Here is a 19,004-nt window from a genome sequence, read left to right as displayed (position 1 = left end):
GGGCGCCCTGGCACAGGGGAGCTGTTTGTCACCACCAGCAGCCCTGGTCAGACCTGTCAACCCCTCCCCTCCTTGGGGCTGTTGGCCGCAGCCGTCAACACCTCTGGGCTTTACTAGCCACTGCGTGGGAGGGTGGCTAGCATCCTTCCCACCCCTGCCAGCAGACTGCCCAGGAGCCTCCCACCGGGAGTCTGAGCCTTGGGACGGACCAAGCAGCTGGGCTAGGGATGGCAGATGGACACTTGGCTCTGGGGGGAGTGGACAGGGGCATCTTCTCCACGTGTCCTAGGACCTGAATCAACCACCCCCTCCTCCCGCCGCACCACGGCGCGCTTCCTGGGCCTGCTTACTGACCTGGGGGGCCGCACAGCGGCCTTGCTTGCCCACAGAGCATTGGAGCTCTGCCCGCAGCCCTGGCGTGGAACTAGGACCATCACCACTCACACAGCTGAGCCCTGCTGCCCTCCAGGGCGCACCCAGCACTATGGTACACCAACCCCAGGGAGGCCATGGCACCTGCGGCAGGGGGGAAATGTCTGGCCCCCCAGCGGGGAAAGGTGCCTTTGAAGTGCCTCCCTGTCCCAGTGGCGTCTCAGGACCCTGCAGCATCACGGGAATTACCTCTTTTTTCAGCACCTCGCTCTCCACGTGGCGCAGGTTGTTTTTCGCTTGCACATACATCTCCGCCGTGTGCTGGGCCTCGGGGGGCTCTGGCGCTGGGTAGCCGGGAGGAGGCGGTGGAAGCTTGGAGTTGGGGGGTGGAGGAGGAGGGGGGAAGCTCGGGGGAGGTGGCGGGGGCGCCTCGCCCTCCCTTTTGCCATCCCTCGGCCGAATCTCGGGGTTGAGCATGTCCATGTACGTCTGCATGTCCGTGATTGTCGTCTCGTGTCCCCCTGTAGGAGAGATGAACCACGTCAGCGTCGGCAGCCGGACACCGGGGCTCTGTCCCGCAAGCCGCTCCGCCTGCCTGGCAGCCATGGCTACAGCTCCTGCCCCGGCACTCCGGGCAGCAGCCCCCGGCTCACAGGCAGGGACTCTGAGGCCTTGGATCACAGAGTGTCCTGAACGGCTCCCTGCCCGCGAGCAAAGATCCCGGGCGCTGCAGAGGGTCCCTGCAGCGAGCAGAGAGCTGTGCTCCCATCCCAGCTCCGCGCGGCACAGCGAAGAGGTGGTCTGAGCCTGCCCCCGGCCTGGCCTGGCCTATGCTGCTGGGTCATGTTGCACACATGAGAGGCAGCACAGAGGGGATCAGCTTCCGGCCTCGGCCAGTACGCGCTGTCCCGAGCCAGCCCTGTCCTGTTCGTCTTGTTTCCTAACACCCAACACCAACCCACTGGGCACCATTTCCAGCACCGGAACCAGCTACCCTGGCCCTGTTGGCAGGCTGCTGAACGCCACCCAGAGAGGGCTGGGGCCCAGGCCCACGCTCACTGCAGGGTGTCTCAATAATCCAACAGGGGAACAAGTTCTACTCAACCAAGCTGGGGAGCCCCTGTGCTGCAGAGAACCTCTGGGCTCAGAACCCAGTGGGCAGGCAGGAGACAGACGTTTTGGGAAGGTTTGAAAGGAGAAACGGCCTGAGCCCTCCCTGTGGCTCCCCCGGAGGCAGAGACGTCTGGGGAGCATTTCCTAAGTCCAGCCTAAGTCAGAGGGCAGATGTGCCTGCAAATTGCAAAGGGAGAAGAGAGAGGCTGTGGCTGTTAGACATGGAGGGGCTATGGTTCATCTACTCAAAGCCCTTGGCACCCTTTGTCCATCACACAAACAATGCGGCTCAAACCCACGTCTGACAAGCAATAGGAACCAGGGGATGCTTTTAATAAAGGCCCTGAAAACAGGTTTTTAATACAATAAACGCTCCCCTCCAGTGCCAAGGGCCCTCAGCAGGGGCCACTGGGCTAGCACCGGAGACCCACGACTGGTTGGACTGTGACTGTCAGAGAGTGACTGGTGGGGGGCAGCTGTGGGAATGGCGGGTCTGTCTGCCCTGGCCAAGCTGAGTGAAGAGCAGCACGCCTTTAAACAGCATCAGTTTATCAGATGATCAGCATCAGTCTCTCAGCAAGCCACTGAGAGAGCTAATATCTTCCAGGGCCGTGTCAATGTGCTCGACTGAATTCAGCGGCACCTGGCCTTGTGACCATCTACTGCCTGGTCCTGCAGCGGGCTCCCTCATTAATGGGGTCCTTTTGCGGGTCCCTTGGCAGAAGCGAAGCCTAAGTCTCCTTGCTGATCCCACCCCTCCCCTGACTGTTGTCATGTCCTGTCTCATCTGACCTGGAGCTGATCCTGCCCGTATAGTTTGGTGTTGTGCTTCTCCGGGGCCCCTCTCCCTAGTCAGCACTGCAGCGGGGAGTGCATGTGCGGGACCCTGGCCCACCTGGGGAGTGTGTGTGTGCCTCCGGGCAGGGACCACATCTGCAAAGTGCAGATCACCCCCAGGGCACTGAAGCATTAATCAATAACAGCAGCAGAAATTCCACTGGGAAACTCCGTGCGTGCCAAGCGCTGGCCACAAATGACTTTTGACCCCAGAACTTAGCCCAAGAGCAGCTTCATTTATGGAGCCCGGAGTCTGTGGCTGGAAACACCCCAGCACTGGTTGCATTCAGGTGGTTTAACATTCCTGGCCCTGGGCCGGGGGAGTGGAGCTGACGGGCCTGGCACGATGCAGGCGTGGCGATTCCACCAGATGGCAGTGAAGAAGTCAGTGCCCACCCTGAGTATTTCAGCCGCAGCAAAACACTGAGTGCTCCCGCATGGCAGACCTGGCTGCACACAGGCAGTGAACTGGACACGGTGCTGGCAATGGTGCCGAGATAGCAAGCGTCCTCCCACCCCTGACACCTCGTCCCTCCTTCTGGCAAATGCCTCCAGCTGCTCAGAACGGCAGGACAGGTCCCTGTCTCTCCACATACCAGTATCAGGAGCAGCTCTCGTTGCCATCTGAGTTACACTGACTGAGATTCAGCACCATATTTCTTGGCAAAAATGAGCAGGGGGCCCGGCTGGCAGGAGGCAGCATCGGAGTCCGACCGCCGCAGCACTGCAATGTCCAGCCAGCCCCAGCTCTCGCCAACTCCTCACCCGCGCTGCACATCTGCGCGGACAGGCCCCCGCCGCCATCTCCCAGAGAGCTTGGCCCGTTCACGCCGTGCGCCTCAGCCGGAGCGCTCCCACACCCGCTCTGGTTGTTGTGATGTATCTGAGGAGCTCGGGGCTGCCCTGTGGCACCCCCTATCAGGAGAGTGGCATGAACGAGGGGCCAGCGCTTTGGCACTTCTTGGGGCATCGCAGACGAGAGACAATGCCAGGCAGGTCACTACAGCTACTGGAAACCTTGTGCAAATCCTTGTCTCCTGATCAGCTACAGCCCAGAACCACCAGCCACATGGCCAGCCAAGTCTCACGCAGCATTAGACATTTCTCCAGAACAGCAGCTCCCGCCGTTCCTTATTCACCATCGCTGGCCCTATAAGCAGTTCAGCCTCGGGGCCTGTCGATCCAGGGGGCAGGCTCCCGAGGGAAGAGCTAGCACCAATACCCCCATTACCCGTCCCTCGGGGGATGTCTGCACTACAGCTAACATCTGCGGCTGGCCCGGGCCAGCCGCGGGTGTCTAACTGCAGCGTAGACAGTGCAGACCCTCGGAGACATCCAGCCTCACCTCTTCTGACCCATGCCCAGAGGGCTGTGCCATTGTCGTTAGAGGGGCAGAGACCTGGATGTGAGCAGGGCCTGGGGGGCTTTGCAGTGCCCAGCTCTGGCCCCCAGCCCTGCCCGCTGCTTTCTCTTTGCAGCCAGACTCTGTGCTCCAGATGTTTCTGAGCAGTAGCTTTGTGAGAGCAGAAGGAGCCTGTTGCGGGGCCGGACTTACTTGAGCCTTCACCCGCGGGCTGGCTGCTCCTCTTGTCCCCAGTGCTGGATTGGCTTGAGTTACAGGAATCGTAGTTGGAGAGGGTGCTGGTTGGCGAGCCGAGGTCGAAGTGAGCCTGCTGCGCAGACATGGTTGTGTTGGGGGAAGACATGCCGGAATCGGGTTGTTTGAACTCCAGCTCGGCCGAGGGGTCTCGGGACAGGACTCTGTGCTCCATGCTCTGCAGGCCAAGCACACGCAGGGGTTAGTCACAGGCAAACACTGCGGCCAGGAATTCACTAGCATCACTTTGTGCCCATGGTGGGACCTCAGCACCCAGCTCCAGAGAGAACCGGCAACTGAGCGGCACCGGTTGGAATCAGCAGAATCCTGCCTGGGGCCACTCAGAGAGACGCGCCCGGAAAGGCCCTTGCTTTCGTAACGCCCAGAAGTTTTATTAGCTGACAGCAAATCTGCTGCCTGCTGGCTCCAAGTCACACTTCATAACTAGAGATGGACTGAACCCCAGAGCAACCAACCCGAGCTGCTGAACTCTGGGGGACCTGCCTAAATGGGACTTGCCTGGAGCCATCAGGGCAAGCCCCACGAGCCCGTGATGTGCCATCCTGGAGGGGATCCAATGAACTGTCTGTCCCAGACCCCCGGTGCTGCTCACACCTGCTCCGGGGGGAGGCACATGAGCATCCACAGGCCCAGGGCCTCTGTTCTCCAAAACAGAGGAAAAATTTCCTCCAGTGAGTAGCCCGGCAACCTGCGCACTGTGCCCAGCTCCCCCCTCTGTGGGGCCTGCACCCCAGGGACTGACTAGACCCCAAAGCATGAACTTCCTGGCCCTTCACTGACCAGAACTGGATTGATCTCTCTTTGCTAACAGGGAAGGGGCATACAAAGTGTTTGCAGGGATGGAAGCTCCTCCTTGGCCTCCCTGCAGTGAGCGGGTCAGACACAAGTGCCAGAGCTGTGGAGAGAAACCCCCGGGGGGTGCTTTGCTCCCCACGTTTTATACCAACTGCCTTTCACTGGGCTGGCGAGGTGCCCAGCATGAGGTGCAGCAGGAGGTGTCCGTGTCACCGTGGGTTAGACTAGAGACCGTAACCGCTGCCCCGCTGAATGAGTGACACGGCAGAAGCGGAGTGAGCGTCTCAGGGCTTGTCTATACTTGAAAGGCTATGACGGCAGAGCTGCGCCACTGTAGGGGTCCAGCATGGTCCCCACCTCCACCCACAGGAGAGGTTCCCACCGGCTCAGCTAATCCACCTCCACGAGACAGCTGACAGATGAATTCTTGTCGCCCTAGCGCTGTCTACACAGGGACTCGATGGCTTACCTGTGTCGCTCCAGGGTGTGGATTTTTCAGGGGTGCAGTCCGCAGATCAGCCAGACCCTCCCCCCAAAGATTCCAGTCCCCGCTGAGAGCCAGCAGGATGCCACACACTCGCCTCAGGCCACGTGGTGATGTGGGAGGACACCACGCTCTCAGGGGAATCTCCTGCTCCCTGAATCCCGCACCGGCCAGGGCTCTGGCAATGCGGCAGCTGCCCCTGCCAGCAAGGGCCCCGCACCCACAGACCCTTCCTGTTCTGGGAAGCTGGAGGCAGTGAGCACGGTCCTGGCCCTATGAACAAACAGCACCTGTGGGTCTGGAGAGCTCCGCCTTGTCACTGAGAGGATGTGCCAACAGACAGGACTTTGGTGAGCAAAGGGTTAACGTGCAGGGAGGTGAGAGCTGCCCAGCCTCTCCTCAGTCTCGCTGCAAAAGGCCCTGAGAGAAGGTGCAGTTTCCATCCCCTGAGAGGGGGCACAGGAGCCCCGCCCTCTGAGGGCCGGCCTGGCACCCTGTGCTGCGCCTGGCACCCTGGCACGGCTGCAGAAACACTTGCACTGACTGGGCAGAGCTAGCAAGGAGCCCCCATCCTCCTGCCCCTCCCCCCCCAGCACCCCAGAGACCCAGCTTACGTTGCCTGGGCTAATGGTTGCCCAGTGGCTTGGGGACGCTCCTCCTCGGCGGCCCGCTCACCCGCTGTGGCACAGGCTCACGGAGCAGCCGGGCACAAGCTCATAACCAGCAGCAGCCTGGCTCCCGCCACGGGGCCAGTACACGTGCCACAGGTCCTCAGGGAGCCCCCGGGCAACCGTTATGCCCGCTGCTCAGGGTAACGTCCAGCTGCCAGGCGCTCATTGGCCCTCGTAAATAGCAAGCCTAAGTAATACTGGTTTCCAGGAATGGCGTCCTTGGAGTCTCTGCAGAGCTGAGCTGGGGCCGGGAAACACACCAAGGCTGCTCAGCTCCTGCAGCGTGGCTGGGCACAGCGTCCCTCGGGAGCTGGGTGTGGTGCTCCCACCCCGCAGCAACAACGGGCAACAAAGGGGCCCGGCAGCAGCCGGCAAGTCACCAGCAAATCAGCTGCTGCTGAGCACAATGGGCTGGTGGAAAATCCAGCAATGAGCAACGCGGCAGTGGGCTCTGCAAGGAGGGAGGCCAGGGGCCCTGGTTCCAGTGGGCTGGGGGCCCCGGGACCTGGGAGTGGGCGTGTCTGTGCACGGGAAGGGCTCTGCTTCTGGAGGGAGGGGCAGCGCCTGCAGGTGGCTCCACTGGTACATGGCTGGCACTGGCTGGGGGGCTCTGGCCATCCCCCGCTCTCTGGCTCTGGGCTCTACGGGTGAGTTTGGGACACTGATTGAGGTCTGGCAGGAGAGGCAGAGCCTATTGGTGCTAGGAGAAGGCACTTGGCCCAGCTGCTACTGAATGTCCAGCCCTGAGCGGTTTCTGAAGTCCGCTCCCCTGTGTCTGAACTTAGCAAACGTGAGATAAAAATGCAACCAGAGCCATGCCCCTCCTGGTACTCGTGTGCCCCAGCCCCTACACCAGCCTCTGCCTGCCTCTCTGCTCCACACTCTTCCTCGTGCCCGCCCCGGGGGGCACCTCTCTGAACGGGGGAGCCAGAGCAAAGGGGCCGCGTGGCGGGAGCTGGCAGCGCGCGGGGCCGCACCATGTTCTCGACGGTACGGAGGTACTTGGCGCAGTGGCTATGCCCGTTGTAATCAGCGAGGTCAGCGGCCGTGTAGCCATCCTGGTCACGGAGCCCCAAGTTGACACCATTCACCACGAGGATCTGACAGCACTGGAAGGAGATACAAGGAAGGCGTGATGGAGGGTTTGGCAGGGGCAGATCCCACTCAGGCACGATCCAGCTGGGGGAGGGGCTGCTACACACCTGACCCAAGATGAACCTGAGCCACACTCGGACTGGGGTGGCAGGGAGGGGGTGAGGCCAGACCCCACTCCGTATGGTGCGTCAGAACAGTACCATGCCAGGATCTTACACAGGGTGGTATTGTGCTGGTGTGCCATGGCAGGCTGATACTGTGTTGGGCTGCTATAGCTGGGTGGTACCGTGGAAGGGCGATACTGTGGCAGGGTGATACCGTGGCAGATTGGTGCTGTGGCAGGGCAATGTTGTGCCAGTGTGGACTGGTGCCGTGGCAGGACGGTGCCGTGGCAGGGTGGTGTTGTCTCCATGTGGACTGGTGCCGTGGCAGGATGGTGCCGTGGCAGGGCGGTATTGTCTCAGTGTGGACTGGTGCCGTGGCAGGGTGGTGTTGTCCCAGTGTGGACTGGTGCCGTGGCAGGGTGGTGTTGTCCCAGTGTGGACTGGTGCCGTGGCAGGATGCCATCACTGCCCTCACCCTCTGATATATTTTCATTGACTGGAGCTTTCCCAGTGCAGAACCAACTCTTGTCACAATCAGATCTGCCCCGAGGCAGCTCCATTTCCTCCCACAGCTCAGCCCCCCCCCCCAGGGCAAAGCCTGCAGCAGCTTCGCTCTGTGCCCCACCCGCACCACACTGACCTCCAGCTCTCCGTTCTCAGCTGCGTCGTGCAGCGGCGTCCCCCCCCACTGGTCGGTGGTGATCTCTCCCCCGTGCAGAAGCAGCCAGCTCAGCACTTTGGCGTGGCCGCGGCTGGCAGCAAAGTGCATGGCCGTCGCCCCGTCATCATCCTGCTCCGACAGGCTGATGCTGGTGAAGCTCATCTGTAAAATGGAGAGAGGCAGCATGGGCCAAGCCCTGTCCATGGAGTGACACTGCAGCAGCCAGGACCCCAGCAGCATGGCCTTCTGACGGACAGCAGTGCCTGGCGCCCCTGGGCCAACGGAGCAGGAGCCTGGAGTCCCCGGCAGCTCGGGGGGGCGCGCCGGCAGGGCGACTGGGGCCCGTCTGCACCAGAACGTCAAGGTGAGCCTTAACCAGCGCCAGAGGCTGCGTGGCAGGCACCCGGTGCAGGAGCGGCAGCCTGGGCTCAGCGCAAGTTGCTCGGAGCAGGGGTAACCAGCCCCCCGCCAGCTGTTTTGTGCTGACCCTGGTACTCTCGCAGAGTCAAGGCCAGTTCAAGTGACCCCAGAGCGAGCGGCCGCTCAGACCAGCCCTTCGACAGGGTCTGGGCGGTGCCCGGCTCCGAGTTCCCGCACGGCCGCGGGCACGGCCCTTTAATCTGTAGCAGCCTCAGCTCCCCGCGCCCCCTGTGACACTGGGTGCAAATTCCACGGGCCTGGAAATGGGGACGTGACCCAGCCCGGGGCTGAGCGCCCCCCGGCACCATGTGCAATTACACCGGCGTCGCCAAGGCAAGCTCCTGCTCTCAACCCCGCCCCCAAAGCCCCTCCCACCCCGTGCCCAGACCGCCCTCGGCGCGATCGCCTGCCAGGCGGCCGTGGCTGCAGGGGCCTGGCACAGGAAGGACTCACCAGCCAGACGATGACGCTGTTGTGGCCCATCTGAGCAGCCGCATGGAGCGGGGTCATGCCGTCGTTGGCGCGCACGTGGGGCTCTGCCCCGCAGTCCTTCACCAAGTACTGGATGATTTCCAGGTGGCCTTCCTGGCAGGCTAGGTAGAGGGGAGTGGCACCGTTCTTGGTCTGGGCACTGACACTGCTGCAAATGAGAAGAAGGCAGGCAGGGGAGCTGGTTGCTTTAAATCTCCTTTGCCCCGCCCCAAACGAAGTCACGCAGCCGGGGGAAAACACTGCTCTGGGTTCCTGGGTCTCAGGCGGTTGTCAGCAGGGATGGGGAGATGCCTCCTGCCCTGTTATGGCATGACCCAGCCTCCCGGGTACAACACACTGGCTCAGCTGCCCTGCGCCCTGCTATGGGGTGACCGCCCCAGGGGTCTGACACATTGTGACGGGTTTCCAGGTGCCGTCCGGACCAGCGAGAGGCTGTGTCAACCCTTGCCTGTAACCCTGGGTGCCTCACAATGCTTTGCCACTGCATCTCCCAGCCTGGGACACTCCCAACCAGCCTACCAGCGTGCAGGTCACACCCTGAGTCAGAACCGTCCCTTGGGTAGGGCGAATCGGGGAGACCGCTCCAGGCCCCGCACTTTGGGGGGCCCCGTGGGCCAGTGCAGTCGGTCCCGGAAGACATAAGTGTGGGAACTAGGGGAGCAGGGGGCGGGTGTGGGGCTGCAGCACCCCCGGGCTCCAGGCTGCCGGCCCTGCACACCCGGGGATCTGCTGCTGCCCCACGCCTGGGGCCCTGATGCCAATGCAGAGTGGGGCACCCAAGCCAGTGGGGGCTGATTTGTCCTGGGACCCGCATCCCCCTAGGGAAGGCCCTGCCATGCCCTGAGTGTCTGTGTAGCAGACAGCCCTGGGCCAGCAGCTCCGACCCCAGCAGCCTGGCTACAGTCCCACCATCCCCTTCTGGCTCCCTCCAGCCTTGGTTGCAACCAACAAGGTGACTCCAACACACTCCCCATCCCGAATGTTCCCCAAACCGTGTGCTTTGCAATGGCCAGCCCTCTCTTGGACAGATCAGAGAAACTAAGGGGCCCTTCATTCCTCTAAAGACACAAAAGCACATCCAGCAAGGTTCAGTCTTTGCCTAAGCAGGTTTCTCATTCAGTTCCCAGAGACTTTAAGCCCCCTTGGTCCAAGGACCCATCTTTCTCAGCTTGCAAGGGTATCTGTCTAGTGATGGATGCCAGGATGGCTTCTCTCCTGGCTTATGTCTTCCAAAGTTCAATGGACTTGTTTCAAGGGCAGGATGACCTCATGCTGTTCTTCCCTTTCTGTGGGCTTCCTGTCCCCGTATGATTTCTGTGTCAATGGAGCTTCCACTGTTTTCATTCCACCCTGCTTAATTTACACAGGAGACAGGTAGAGAGCTGTGACTTTCCCTCCTGTGGGAGGGAACCTCTTTCTCCCTGTTTGGCCACAGACTTTAAAGCATAATATCATTCAGTAACCCTCTTTCCTCATAGAGCAACATTATGGACAAGTCCCAAAGATATCAGCCACCAGCGTGTCATGAATGTTCAGAAAAGACCTCTCTCTATCCACTGTTGTAGTACAGTAATATGGGATACAATCATTGATTCAATAGCTTATCACTAGAGTTCCAGCCCCCTTCCCCCTCATCTTTATAGACCAGTAAATCTTTGAAATGGATTCTTCGGAAAAGTAAAACTACACTGCAAAATTGTGTCAACCTAAGGTACATCTGCATGGAGCCACCGCCGTAATGAAATGGCTTTTGAGTGTCCACATTACACTCCTTGTGTCGAGAGCGTGCATCCTCACCCGGAGCGCTTGGACCGACAGTCACGGCTGACGTAAGCGACGCAGGTTTGCACGGACACTGCATCCCCCTAACTACATTGACGTTGACTCTGACCACTTGTGGAGGTGCAGTTATTACATCAGTGTAAAGGGGTGGGTACGTCGACGGGAGCGAAATCTTAGTCTAGACACTCAGAGTTAGGTCAACAAGCTGCCTTGTGTCGCCCTAGCTCGGTAGTGTACCAGGCCGTTGTCTAGTCAACCTTGTTGACAACTCCTCCTGACACGCCTGATTTAAACGCACTGTAGTGATAATTCCAGCATGTAGCCACCACTCCTTACACCCACCACGTACATACCTCACACACAAATATTAATGATCAGAGTTATTCGTTTTCAAATGAAACCTCACAAAGCATATTCCGTACAAAGATCATTACAATAGTGTGTAGGGTGTGACTATAGGGGTGCTTTGTGTCACACACAACATCACTTAATTGCCCTCTCTAGGGGCTGGTCTGCATGGAGGATAAAAGCCTGCAGCAGCTACCAGACTTACCCCTGTAGTTCTGGTGGAAGAGAGCTGAGCTTTCTAGTGGTCCAGGCCCTAGGTTCAGTCCCTGCTGACCCATGGCAGGGGCTGTTACATGTTCGTTGGGATGCTCGCTGCTCCGCCGGGGAAGCCACTGAAGGGGTTGGTGCAGAGCTTCCACACCAGTTAAATAATGCCACATCCTCCCAGACATTTTGGGATTCCCAAACACCTCCCAGGCACGTGCCCCAGGCTGCCTGGACATGCACACGCCCCACACCACTTGGCTGTGCTGGCAGAGAGGGCACGTGGGCTGGAGATGCCTATAGGGACACAGGCACCCCAGCAGGAGAAGTGGCCAGGATAAGGCCAAGAGCCCGGGGAACACGAATCGGGGAGGGGAAAGGATAAATCTCCAGTGAGGGGCTGAGCGCTTGGATCCTGTGGGGACTGGCATGACGTGATGCCCAGACAGGCCGGGCACAGGGAAGGATGCAGCAGCTCGCTGGAGATGCTCAGGGCAGGCAGGAGCCAGGAGGACAGAGAGGCTGAGAGGGCCCTGTTGCAGACAGCAGAGCACATGCCACAGGCAGGGGGAGCAGCCTCCCCTGCACTGCCCCCACCCAGCCGTCCTCCAGAAGGGAGCGCCATGTGTGACCATGGGGGGGTGCATTACGCCTGTGTTAGCCCCCAAGGCTAACACCCCTCTGCTCTGCTCTCGCTCGGCGTTTCCCTTGTTCCCCGTGCAGATGCAGCAGCCGCCACAGGAGGTCATCCCGTTAATAAGTGTGCTTAGGCTAATCTCGTTCCTTCGGCTGTTTTTGGACACTGCAATTTCGCAGTATTTTCAAATAAGCAGATTAGGCGTCCAATAAACACAGACACTGCGGCCGGCCCTGCCCATCACAGCAGAGGAAGAAGCTGTAATGAAATAATTGGGATGATGAAGAACCCACCCAGCAATGTAATTGTGATGAAGCGGGACTGTTCTTAATGTTTGCTCTGAATATTGTGGGGTTGCCTAAGTTTCCCCTAGGCAGTTCTGAAGTATCTAGGTGGTGGGGTAAGGGTGTATGATCCTTGCAGAGCCCTGGAAGGCAGGTGTGTGCAGGGGTCTGGACACAGAGAATGGCCAACACCCTGTTTCCTGGCAACTGATGGCCTGGGCCCTTCCCCTCTGCAAAGTGAGAGCTAAAGGGTTGGAGAACAAAGGAATCAGGTGACGGGAAAGGGACAAAGCCCAGAGGAGGAGGGGCTGGAGAGAGTTTCAGTTTGGGCTGGCTGGGGACATGGAGTGAAGGGCAGACGTGGTTGTCTGGCTCACTGCCCCCCAAAATGGACCCAGCTGAGGGGTCCTGTTCTCTGCACCTACAAGCTCTGTTTTAGACCATGTTCCTGTCGTCTAATAAACCTTCTGTTTTACTGGCTGGCAGAGAGTCCTGTCTGACTGTGGAGTTGGGGGGCAGGACCCTCTGGCTTCCCCAGGACCCCGCCGGGGCGGACTCGCTGTGGGAAGCGCACGGAGGGGCAGAGGAGGCTGAATGCTCCGAGGTCAGACCCAGGAAGGGGGAAGCTGTGTGAGCTGTGTGTCCTGAAGACAGGCTGCTCACAGAGAGGAGGCTTCCCCAGAGTCCTGCCTGGCTTCGTAGGGAGCAGTTCCCGAGCATTGCCCGGGGACTCCATGACAGTAATTACTTGGGCTGGTGGCTTGAACAATACGCCCAACCCGAGTGTTAGCAACGAGAGGAGCTGGCAGAATCGCCTCAGCTCTGGGATTCCTCCGGCTGGGTGCAAGGCGAGGCCCCCATGGCAGCGTGGGCTCCCCCTCAGCTCACAGCTCTGGTTCCCTTTCAGCTGGGACCCAGAAGTGCAGCAGAGAGTGAGCTGAGGGGGGCAAAGCCCGCCAGCCCGCCCTGAGTGTCCAGGCTCGGTAATGGGCCGGTTTGAGGGCCGCCACTGTCCCTGGCTGATCGGCTCGGAGCAGGGCTCCGCAGGGCCTGCCTCAGACACGCTCCGCGGGGATGTGCTAATATGGTCATGAGCTATTTTTTAGGCTTCTGGCACTTCCGTACGCAGTCTCATTGGTGCCCCGGCCCTGACAGTGCCGATGGGCAGGCGGTGTTCAGAGCCCGCAGATCCCCCCAGCCCCATCCTGTCGCAGCGAAGCCCCGTGCAGCCCTGCCGTGCAGTGGGGCAAAGCGGCAGCGTGGCAGTGGCCATGGGCATGAGGGCCAGATCCCACACTCCTTCCACCAGCACCGCTCCCGGTGCCTGCAGTACGGACTGCGGGGGGAGGGGCTGAGAGGGTGGCGGGTCTCCGTTCTCCCTCCCCAGGGGAAGCAATTGGCTGCATGGAGTACGACTCCACTTTGAGACACGCTGCTTTTGCAGGGCCCTGCACTGCGCAGTATCACGCAGACCACGGACGGCTGGGCAGCCCGCTGTACGACAGGCCCTGACAGCTGGCCTAGAACTGTGAGTTTCGCCCTGGGAAAGGGGAGCGAAGGAGATGCCAGCGTTGGGCACAAGCACTAGGCAGCGGCGAGCAATGCCCCTTCAACTGGGAAGGCCCTACGCCAGCTGGCACAGCGAGGGGAGCCTCCCATAGCAAGGGCTCTTGAGACGTGAGCTCAGCTGGGATCCAGGAGCAGTTGCACCACACAATGGCTGGCATCCCTCGGGATAGCCGGCCATGAATGCAGGACACCCGCTGCAGCTCAGGGGGCTCATCCAAACGGGTCCAAATTCAGGCCTCGCCCATCCCCCAGCACACTCCACGGGTTCAGCCTGGCACTGAGCTGACCAATCCCATGACGTGTTATTGCTGGGGGCTAATGCCAGGTGGGGACACAGCAATGCCAGGGCATGGGAGGTGCTGCCCAGTCAGGCCCTCGCCTACAGCCCGGTGCCCCCGAGTCCACCGGCAGACACAGGGATTGACCAGGATTGCTGGGGTGGGGTGCAATGAAGCACAAAGAATTCCTTCACTCCAGCCCCCTCCCCAGGCCATGCCCTGAGCACACCTGGCCCCCAGGCCCAGCGCAGGGCAGTGCCACCCTTGGCATTTTCCCTGCCAGCGCTAGAATGTCTCCCCAGCGCCACCTGCCCGGAGCCGGGGTGGCGGGAACAGTTCTCCTCCTCCTCTGAGAGCGGGACCAACAGGCACACAGAGCGGACGGCTGGGCCGAGGCTACGTGGCAAGCCGGCAGCACAGCCCGGGAACAGAGCTGCCACGCGGCAGTGCCCTCCTTGAGCTAGGAATGGGGGGAGACCCCTCCCGACACACACTGCAGCAATTCTCTCAGCAGTTAACCTGCTCATGGAGGGGTGTTCTGCTCAGCCCCACTCGCTCCACCCAGAGCTTATTCTGAACACCGTTCTCCCAGGGAGCGGTCTCTGGGCTCAGCGGCCTGAAAGCCACGGGGACCTGTTCAAACTACCCCAGCACTCACAGAGGGCCAGTGAAACTCCCTAGGGCAGTGCCCAACTCCGAGAAAGCCGCGCTTGCTATCCGCTGCGTCGGGGCTGGGAACGCCGACGGGCCAGGCCTGCATGGACCCAGCCTGGGTCCCAGGGATCACGGGATGCCGCTCTGCTGAAGGCAGGTGCCCAGCGCTCAGCACTTTACCAGGAAGAAATTCCCCCAGTGAAAGCCCTGTGATGTCAGGATAAATCGAGACCAGTGGGCTACCAAGGGTCTGCTATTAGTAGCCTGCTGCTAACCACTGGTGGCCAACAATCCTAGGGACAGTATCTAGGCGGTAACTACACTCAGCTGGGCTACAGGCTGTCCTCAGGTGCCAGGCGCCCCACTCCCTCCGTCCCCCGCCCCTTTTCTCTCTCCACTTGCTCATGCCCAGGTCCGGCACCACATCGACCCGCGCTAAGCGTACAGTTGGCAGCTCCCCTGCACCTGAACTCACAGCTGCAGCCCATTGCTCCTGAGGATTTCTTTTCAGCGCTCTCCTACGGCTTCCTTCCTCCCTCCAGTGCACATGGCTGCAGGTTACCCGCCCCAAGGCTGCAGAGACTCACGCGCTCACAGCCTGCACCACAGGACAGCACTAGAGCGGTGCGAATCCATCGCCCAGCTGCAGCCACAAGCCATGGCTGCAACTTTGCAAATAGACTGACTGGCCCCAAAAGGGCACATTTATTCTGCACAATCATTAGAAGCAAAGAGCTTTGGGCCAAATCTATCGCCGATGTAAATCCCTGGGATTCAGTGAAGTTGCACCGAGCATGACTCAGCCCGCGGTGCCCGGTGCTTCCCTGCCCAGGCCTTGCCTCAAGTCCGGGAACTCAGAGCAAGTCGCTGTAGGACAGAGAACTCCAGCCTGCTTCCCTGTCTCAACAGGGGGGTGGGCAAATGGGCTGTGGCTGGGATTGTAAAAGCTCCACACAAGCGATCAGGCGAAGCCCATCCTGCCAGGGAGGGGGCCTGGCACTGCTACTGAGCAGGCTGTCAAGCCACGGTGCGGCTGGTAGAGACACAACACAAGAGGAGGAAAACCGGCCAATGTATGGGGGGGGGAAGGGAGGGGCAGGAGGCGACGGCTTGGGGGAGCCAGGGAATAGGAATTTGGTGATTTCCCCTTCAGCCCTAGTTGTCACCACTGAGCCGCTGCTTGTTGGTGGGGTCTATTTTAGGGCCTTGGGCGTTACACCAGGGACGAGGCCAGAATGTGATGTCGGTGCACGGTCTCCTGTAGGCCGTGGCAGGTGGGAAGGGAACTGGGCCCCGGAGGTGGCACTGAAGGTAGTGGGGGATGCAGAGAGAGAAGCAGCCGGTCACTGGGTCACTGCCATGCGCTCTGCATGGGGTTTGAGGGAACAGGTCGGGACGGATGCCAGGCTGAGAGCAGCTCCAGAGAGGACCGCGGCCTGCTCAGGATAAACCCGCGGCAGGCAGCGGGCAGCAGCATCACAAGCTTCACCCATAGCCGCCCTCCTGATCAGCCAGGGCCCCTGCACAGGGGTGCCTCCTGCTTGCACGTGTATCCAGGGCGCTCTGCCAACCGCAGCCCCACTGCCCAGCAGGGACGGTGTTTTCCCGGGTGTGGAGACCTGCTCAAGGGGATCTGCAGCCACCACCCAGACTCATTTCCTAGCCGGCCGGCGCTGGATTTCATGCAGCGACTGGTGCTAGCTCCGACCAGCCCAAGTGCCACGCATGCTAGGAACACACCTGGGGGGCTGCCAATTAGAAACCAGCCCTTGGAGCCAGTGGCTCTACAGAGCCCCCAGAATACGCTGGCTCTGGGGCTTGCCACAGGGAGCTGGGTCATTGAGCCCTCAATAAAAACCTGTTGAATATTTTAAGAAGGAAGAGCAATAAATACTCTGCTCTGTTATCCAAAAGATCCCAGGCACCTTAATAATTGATCCCTGTAACTCTGAGAAGGGCTGAGGCTGCAGCTGAGGTGCAGCGGCTGCCCTGGACCCAGGGCTTGGGCGACCTGTGGGGAGCACAGTCACTGCTTCCATGTGTGGGGAGCTAGCGGGAGGGGCAGGGTCTCGTGCCCTCTCTGGGCGGGCAGGCGGTGACACCTCCAGGGAGGCTGGAACCAGCCCTTTGCAGTCAATCAGGATGGGATGTTCCGCCAACACCCCTCCCCCCGTGCCCACTGCCCCACGCCCACCGCCGCCCCTGCATGCCAACAGCTCCTGCCACCCCCACACACTGCCACCCCGTGCCCACTGCCCCATGCCCACCGCCGACCCTGCATGCCAACAGCTCCTGCCACCCCCACACACTGCCACCCCGTGCCCACTGCCCCACGCCCACTGCCGCCCCTGCATGCCAACAGCTCCTGCCACCCCCACACACTGCCACCCCGTGCCCACTGCCCCACGCCCACCGCCGCCCCTGCATGCCAACAGCTCCTGCCACCCCCACACACTGCCACCCCGTGCCCACTGCCCCACGCCCACCGCCGCCCCTGCATGCCAACAGCTCCTGCCACCCCACACACTGCCACCCCGTGCCCACTGCCCCACGCCCACCGCCGACCCTGCATGCCAACAGCTCCTGCCACCCCCACACACTGCCACCCCGTGCCCACTGCCCCACGCCCACCGCCGACCCTGCATGCCAACAGCTCCTGCCACCCCCACACACTGCCACCCCGTGCCCACTGCCCCACGCCCACCGCCGCCCCTGCATGCCAACAGCTCCTGCCACCCCCACACACTGCCACCCCGTGCCCACTGCCCCACGCCCACCGCCGACCCTGCATGCCAACAGCTCCTGCCACCCCCACACACTGCCACCCCATGCCCACTGCCCCACGCCCACTGCCGCCCCTGCATGCCAACAGCTCCTGCCACCCCCACACACTGCCACCCTGTGCCCACTGCCCCACGCCCACTGCCGCCCCTGCATGCCAACAGCTCCTGCCACCCCCACACACTGCCACCCCGTGCCCACTGCCCCACGCCCACCGCCGACCCTGCATGCCAACAGCTCCTGCCACCCCCACACACTGCCACCCCGTGCCCACTGCCCCACGCCCACCACCGACCCTGCATGCCAACAGCTCCTGCCACCCCGTGCCCACTGCCCCACGCCCACTGCCGCCCCTGCATGCCAACAGCTCCTGCCACCCCCACACACTGCCCCATGCCCACCGCCACCCCTGCATGCCAACAGCTCCTGCCACCCCACACACTGCCACCCCGTGCCCACTGCCCCATGCCCACCACCGCCCCTGCATGCCAACAGCTCCTGCCACCCCCACACACTGCCATCCCATGCCCACTGCCCCACGCCCACCGCCGCCTCTGCATGCCAACAGCTCCTGCCACCCCGTGCCCACCACCACGCCTGTCGCAGGCTTCCTGGCCAGTGCTTCCAGAGCAGCATATGGATGTGCAGGCAAAGGGCCCACATGTGGGTAGCACTTAAGTGCTCTTCTGTTTTTTAACATTTTAAATCTGTTAATTAACTCACGGCTAATGGCACTTGACCGGATTAGCTGCTAATCGTGTGAATGGGCACATTTTAAATCCATAATTGCCAGTTCCCAAGTAATCTAGAATGGGTTAATCTGTGCAGGTTCAGTTTTGCTTAATGCAGCCTATGATTTGGGCCTATCGGCAAATTGAATGTGTGAGTGAAGTGCTTTGCCATATGCCAGTGACCTCCGGATTGTCTCCGCACCAGCTGCTGGGTTTTGTAGCTCTCTCTGGTCTGCCCATGGGACACCCGGTCTGTTTAATACCCTGGCAGCACTGACGGTCTGTGCTAAACCCACCATCATCCAGAGCTGCACCCGGTGTTGTCACCTCTTGGGGGAGATGGGTGGGTCATGGTCACTGTGTTGAGTGAACCTGCACAGGGCCTGACTCTGACCGCCTGCTGGTTTTCCTCTGGTGCAATTCCTTTGACTTCAGCCTGGTTACTCCTGATTTACACAGGTGGCAGTGACAGCAGAATCTGGCCCTGGAGCGCTAATATCACATTTGCTGGGGCTGGTTCTGAGCGTGCTCAGGTTTGCCATTTCCCGTGGGCAGAATGTGAGCAATCCAGGCGCAAGAGCCAGAAGGGCATGAGGAACGAACCGGCAGCTCTGTTCAGTGGAGATGCTGGGAAGGACTCGGGGGAATGCGGCCTCTGCAAAGGGCACCTGGGAAAGGGTACACGGTGCAACACTGCTCAGGTGCAGAAACCTGGGCCATGAGCCTGGCTTTGGAAACATCCCTGTGCGCACATGGCTCGACTGCTCGGTTCCGACTGGCGGCGGGCGCTGCCCAGCGGGAGGCGGAAGGGGTCAAGCCGTTATCTGAAGTACAAACCCTGCGCTCCACTTCACAGACTCCAGGCTAAAAAACAACTCCAGCAAAACATTGGGGGATGGGCTGGATTATGACCCAAGTTTTGGCAAATGGGGACGGGCCTTTCTTCTGCTTCCCAGACCCTGGGTGAAAGGTGCCCCTGCACTGACTGCTGGGGAAATTGAAGGGCCCCGGAAGCAAAGTGTTGCCATTTTGAACAAGGTAAAATGTCCTTTTGAAACCCCGAAACGGCATTTG

The 19,004-nt window shown here is 60.8% G+C and overlaps 1 protein-coding gene across 2 annotated transcripts in view; it reads right to left on the bottom strand.

Moving 5' to 3' along the window:
- Positions 1-19,004, bottom strand: part of ESPN (espin) — a 78,113-nt gene that overhangs the window by 40,550 nt on the left and 18,559 nt on the right. For both annotated transcript variants that reach the window (XM_073316602.1, XM_073316603.1), the window contains exons 3-7: positions 8,624-8,810; positions 7,730-7,912; positions 6,868-6,999; positions 3,878-4,097; positions 622-893 (exon numbers count right to left, since the gene is read on the bottom strand). In XM_073316602.1, coding sequence (XP_073172703.1) covers positions 622-893; positions 3,878-4,097; positions 6,868-6,999; positions 7,730-7,912; positions 8,624-8,810 — 994 coding nt within the window. The remainder of the gene's footprint in view (positions 1-621; positions 894-3,877; positions 4,098-6,867; positions 7,000-7,729; positions 7,913-8,623; positions 8,811-19,004) is intronic.

The sequence above is a fragment of the Lepidochelys kempii genome, chromosome 18, assembly GCF_965140265.1.
Source record: "Lepidochelys kempii isolate rLepKem1 chromosome 18, rLepKem1.hap2, whole genome shotgun sequence".
NCBI lineage: Eukaryota > Metazoa > Chordata > Testudines > Cheloniidae > Lepidochelys > Lepidochelys kempii.
This window is presented reverse-complemented; position numbering and strand designations above follow the sequence as displayed.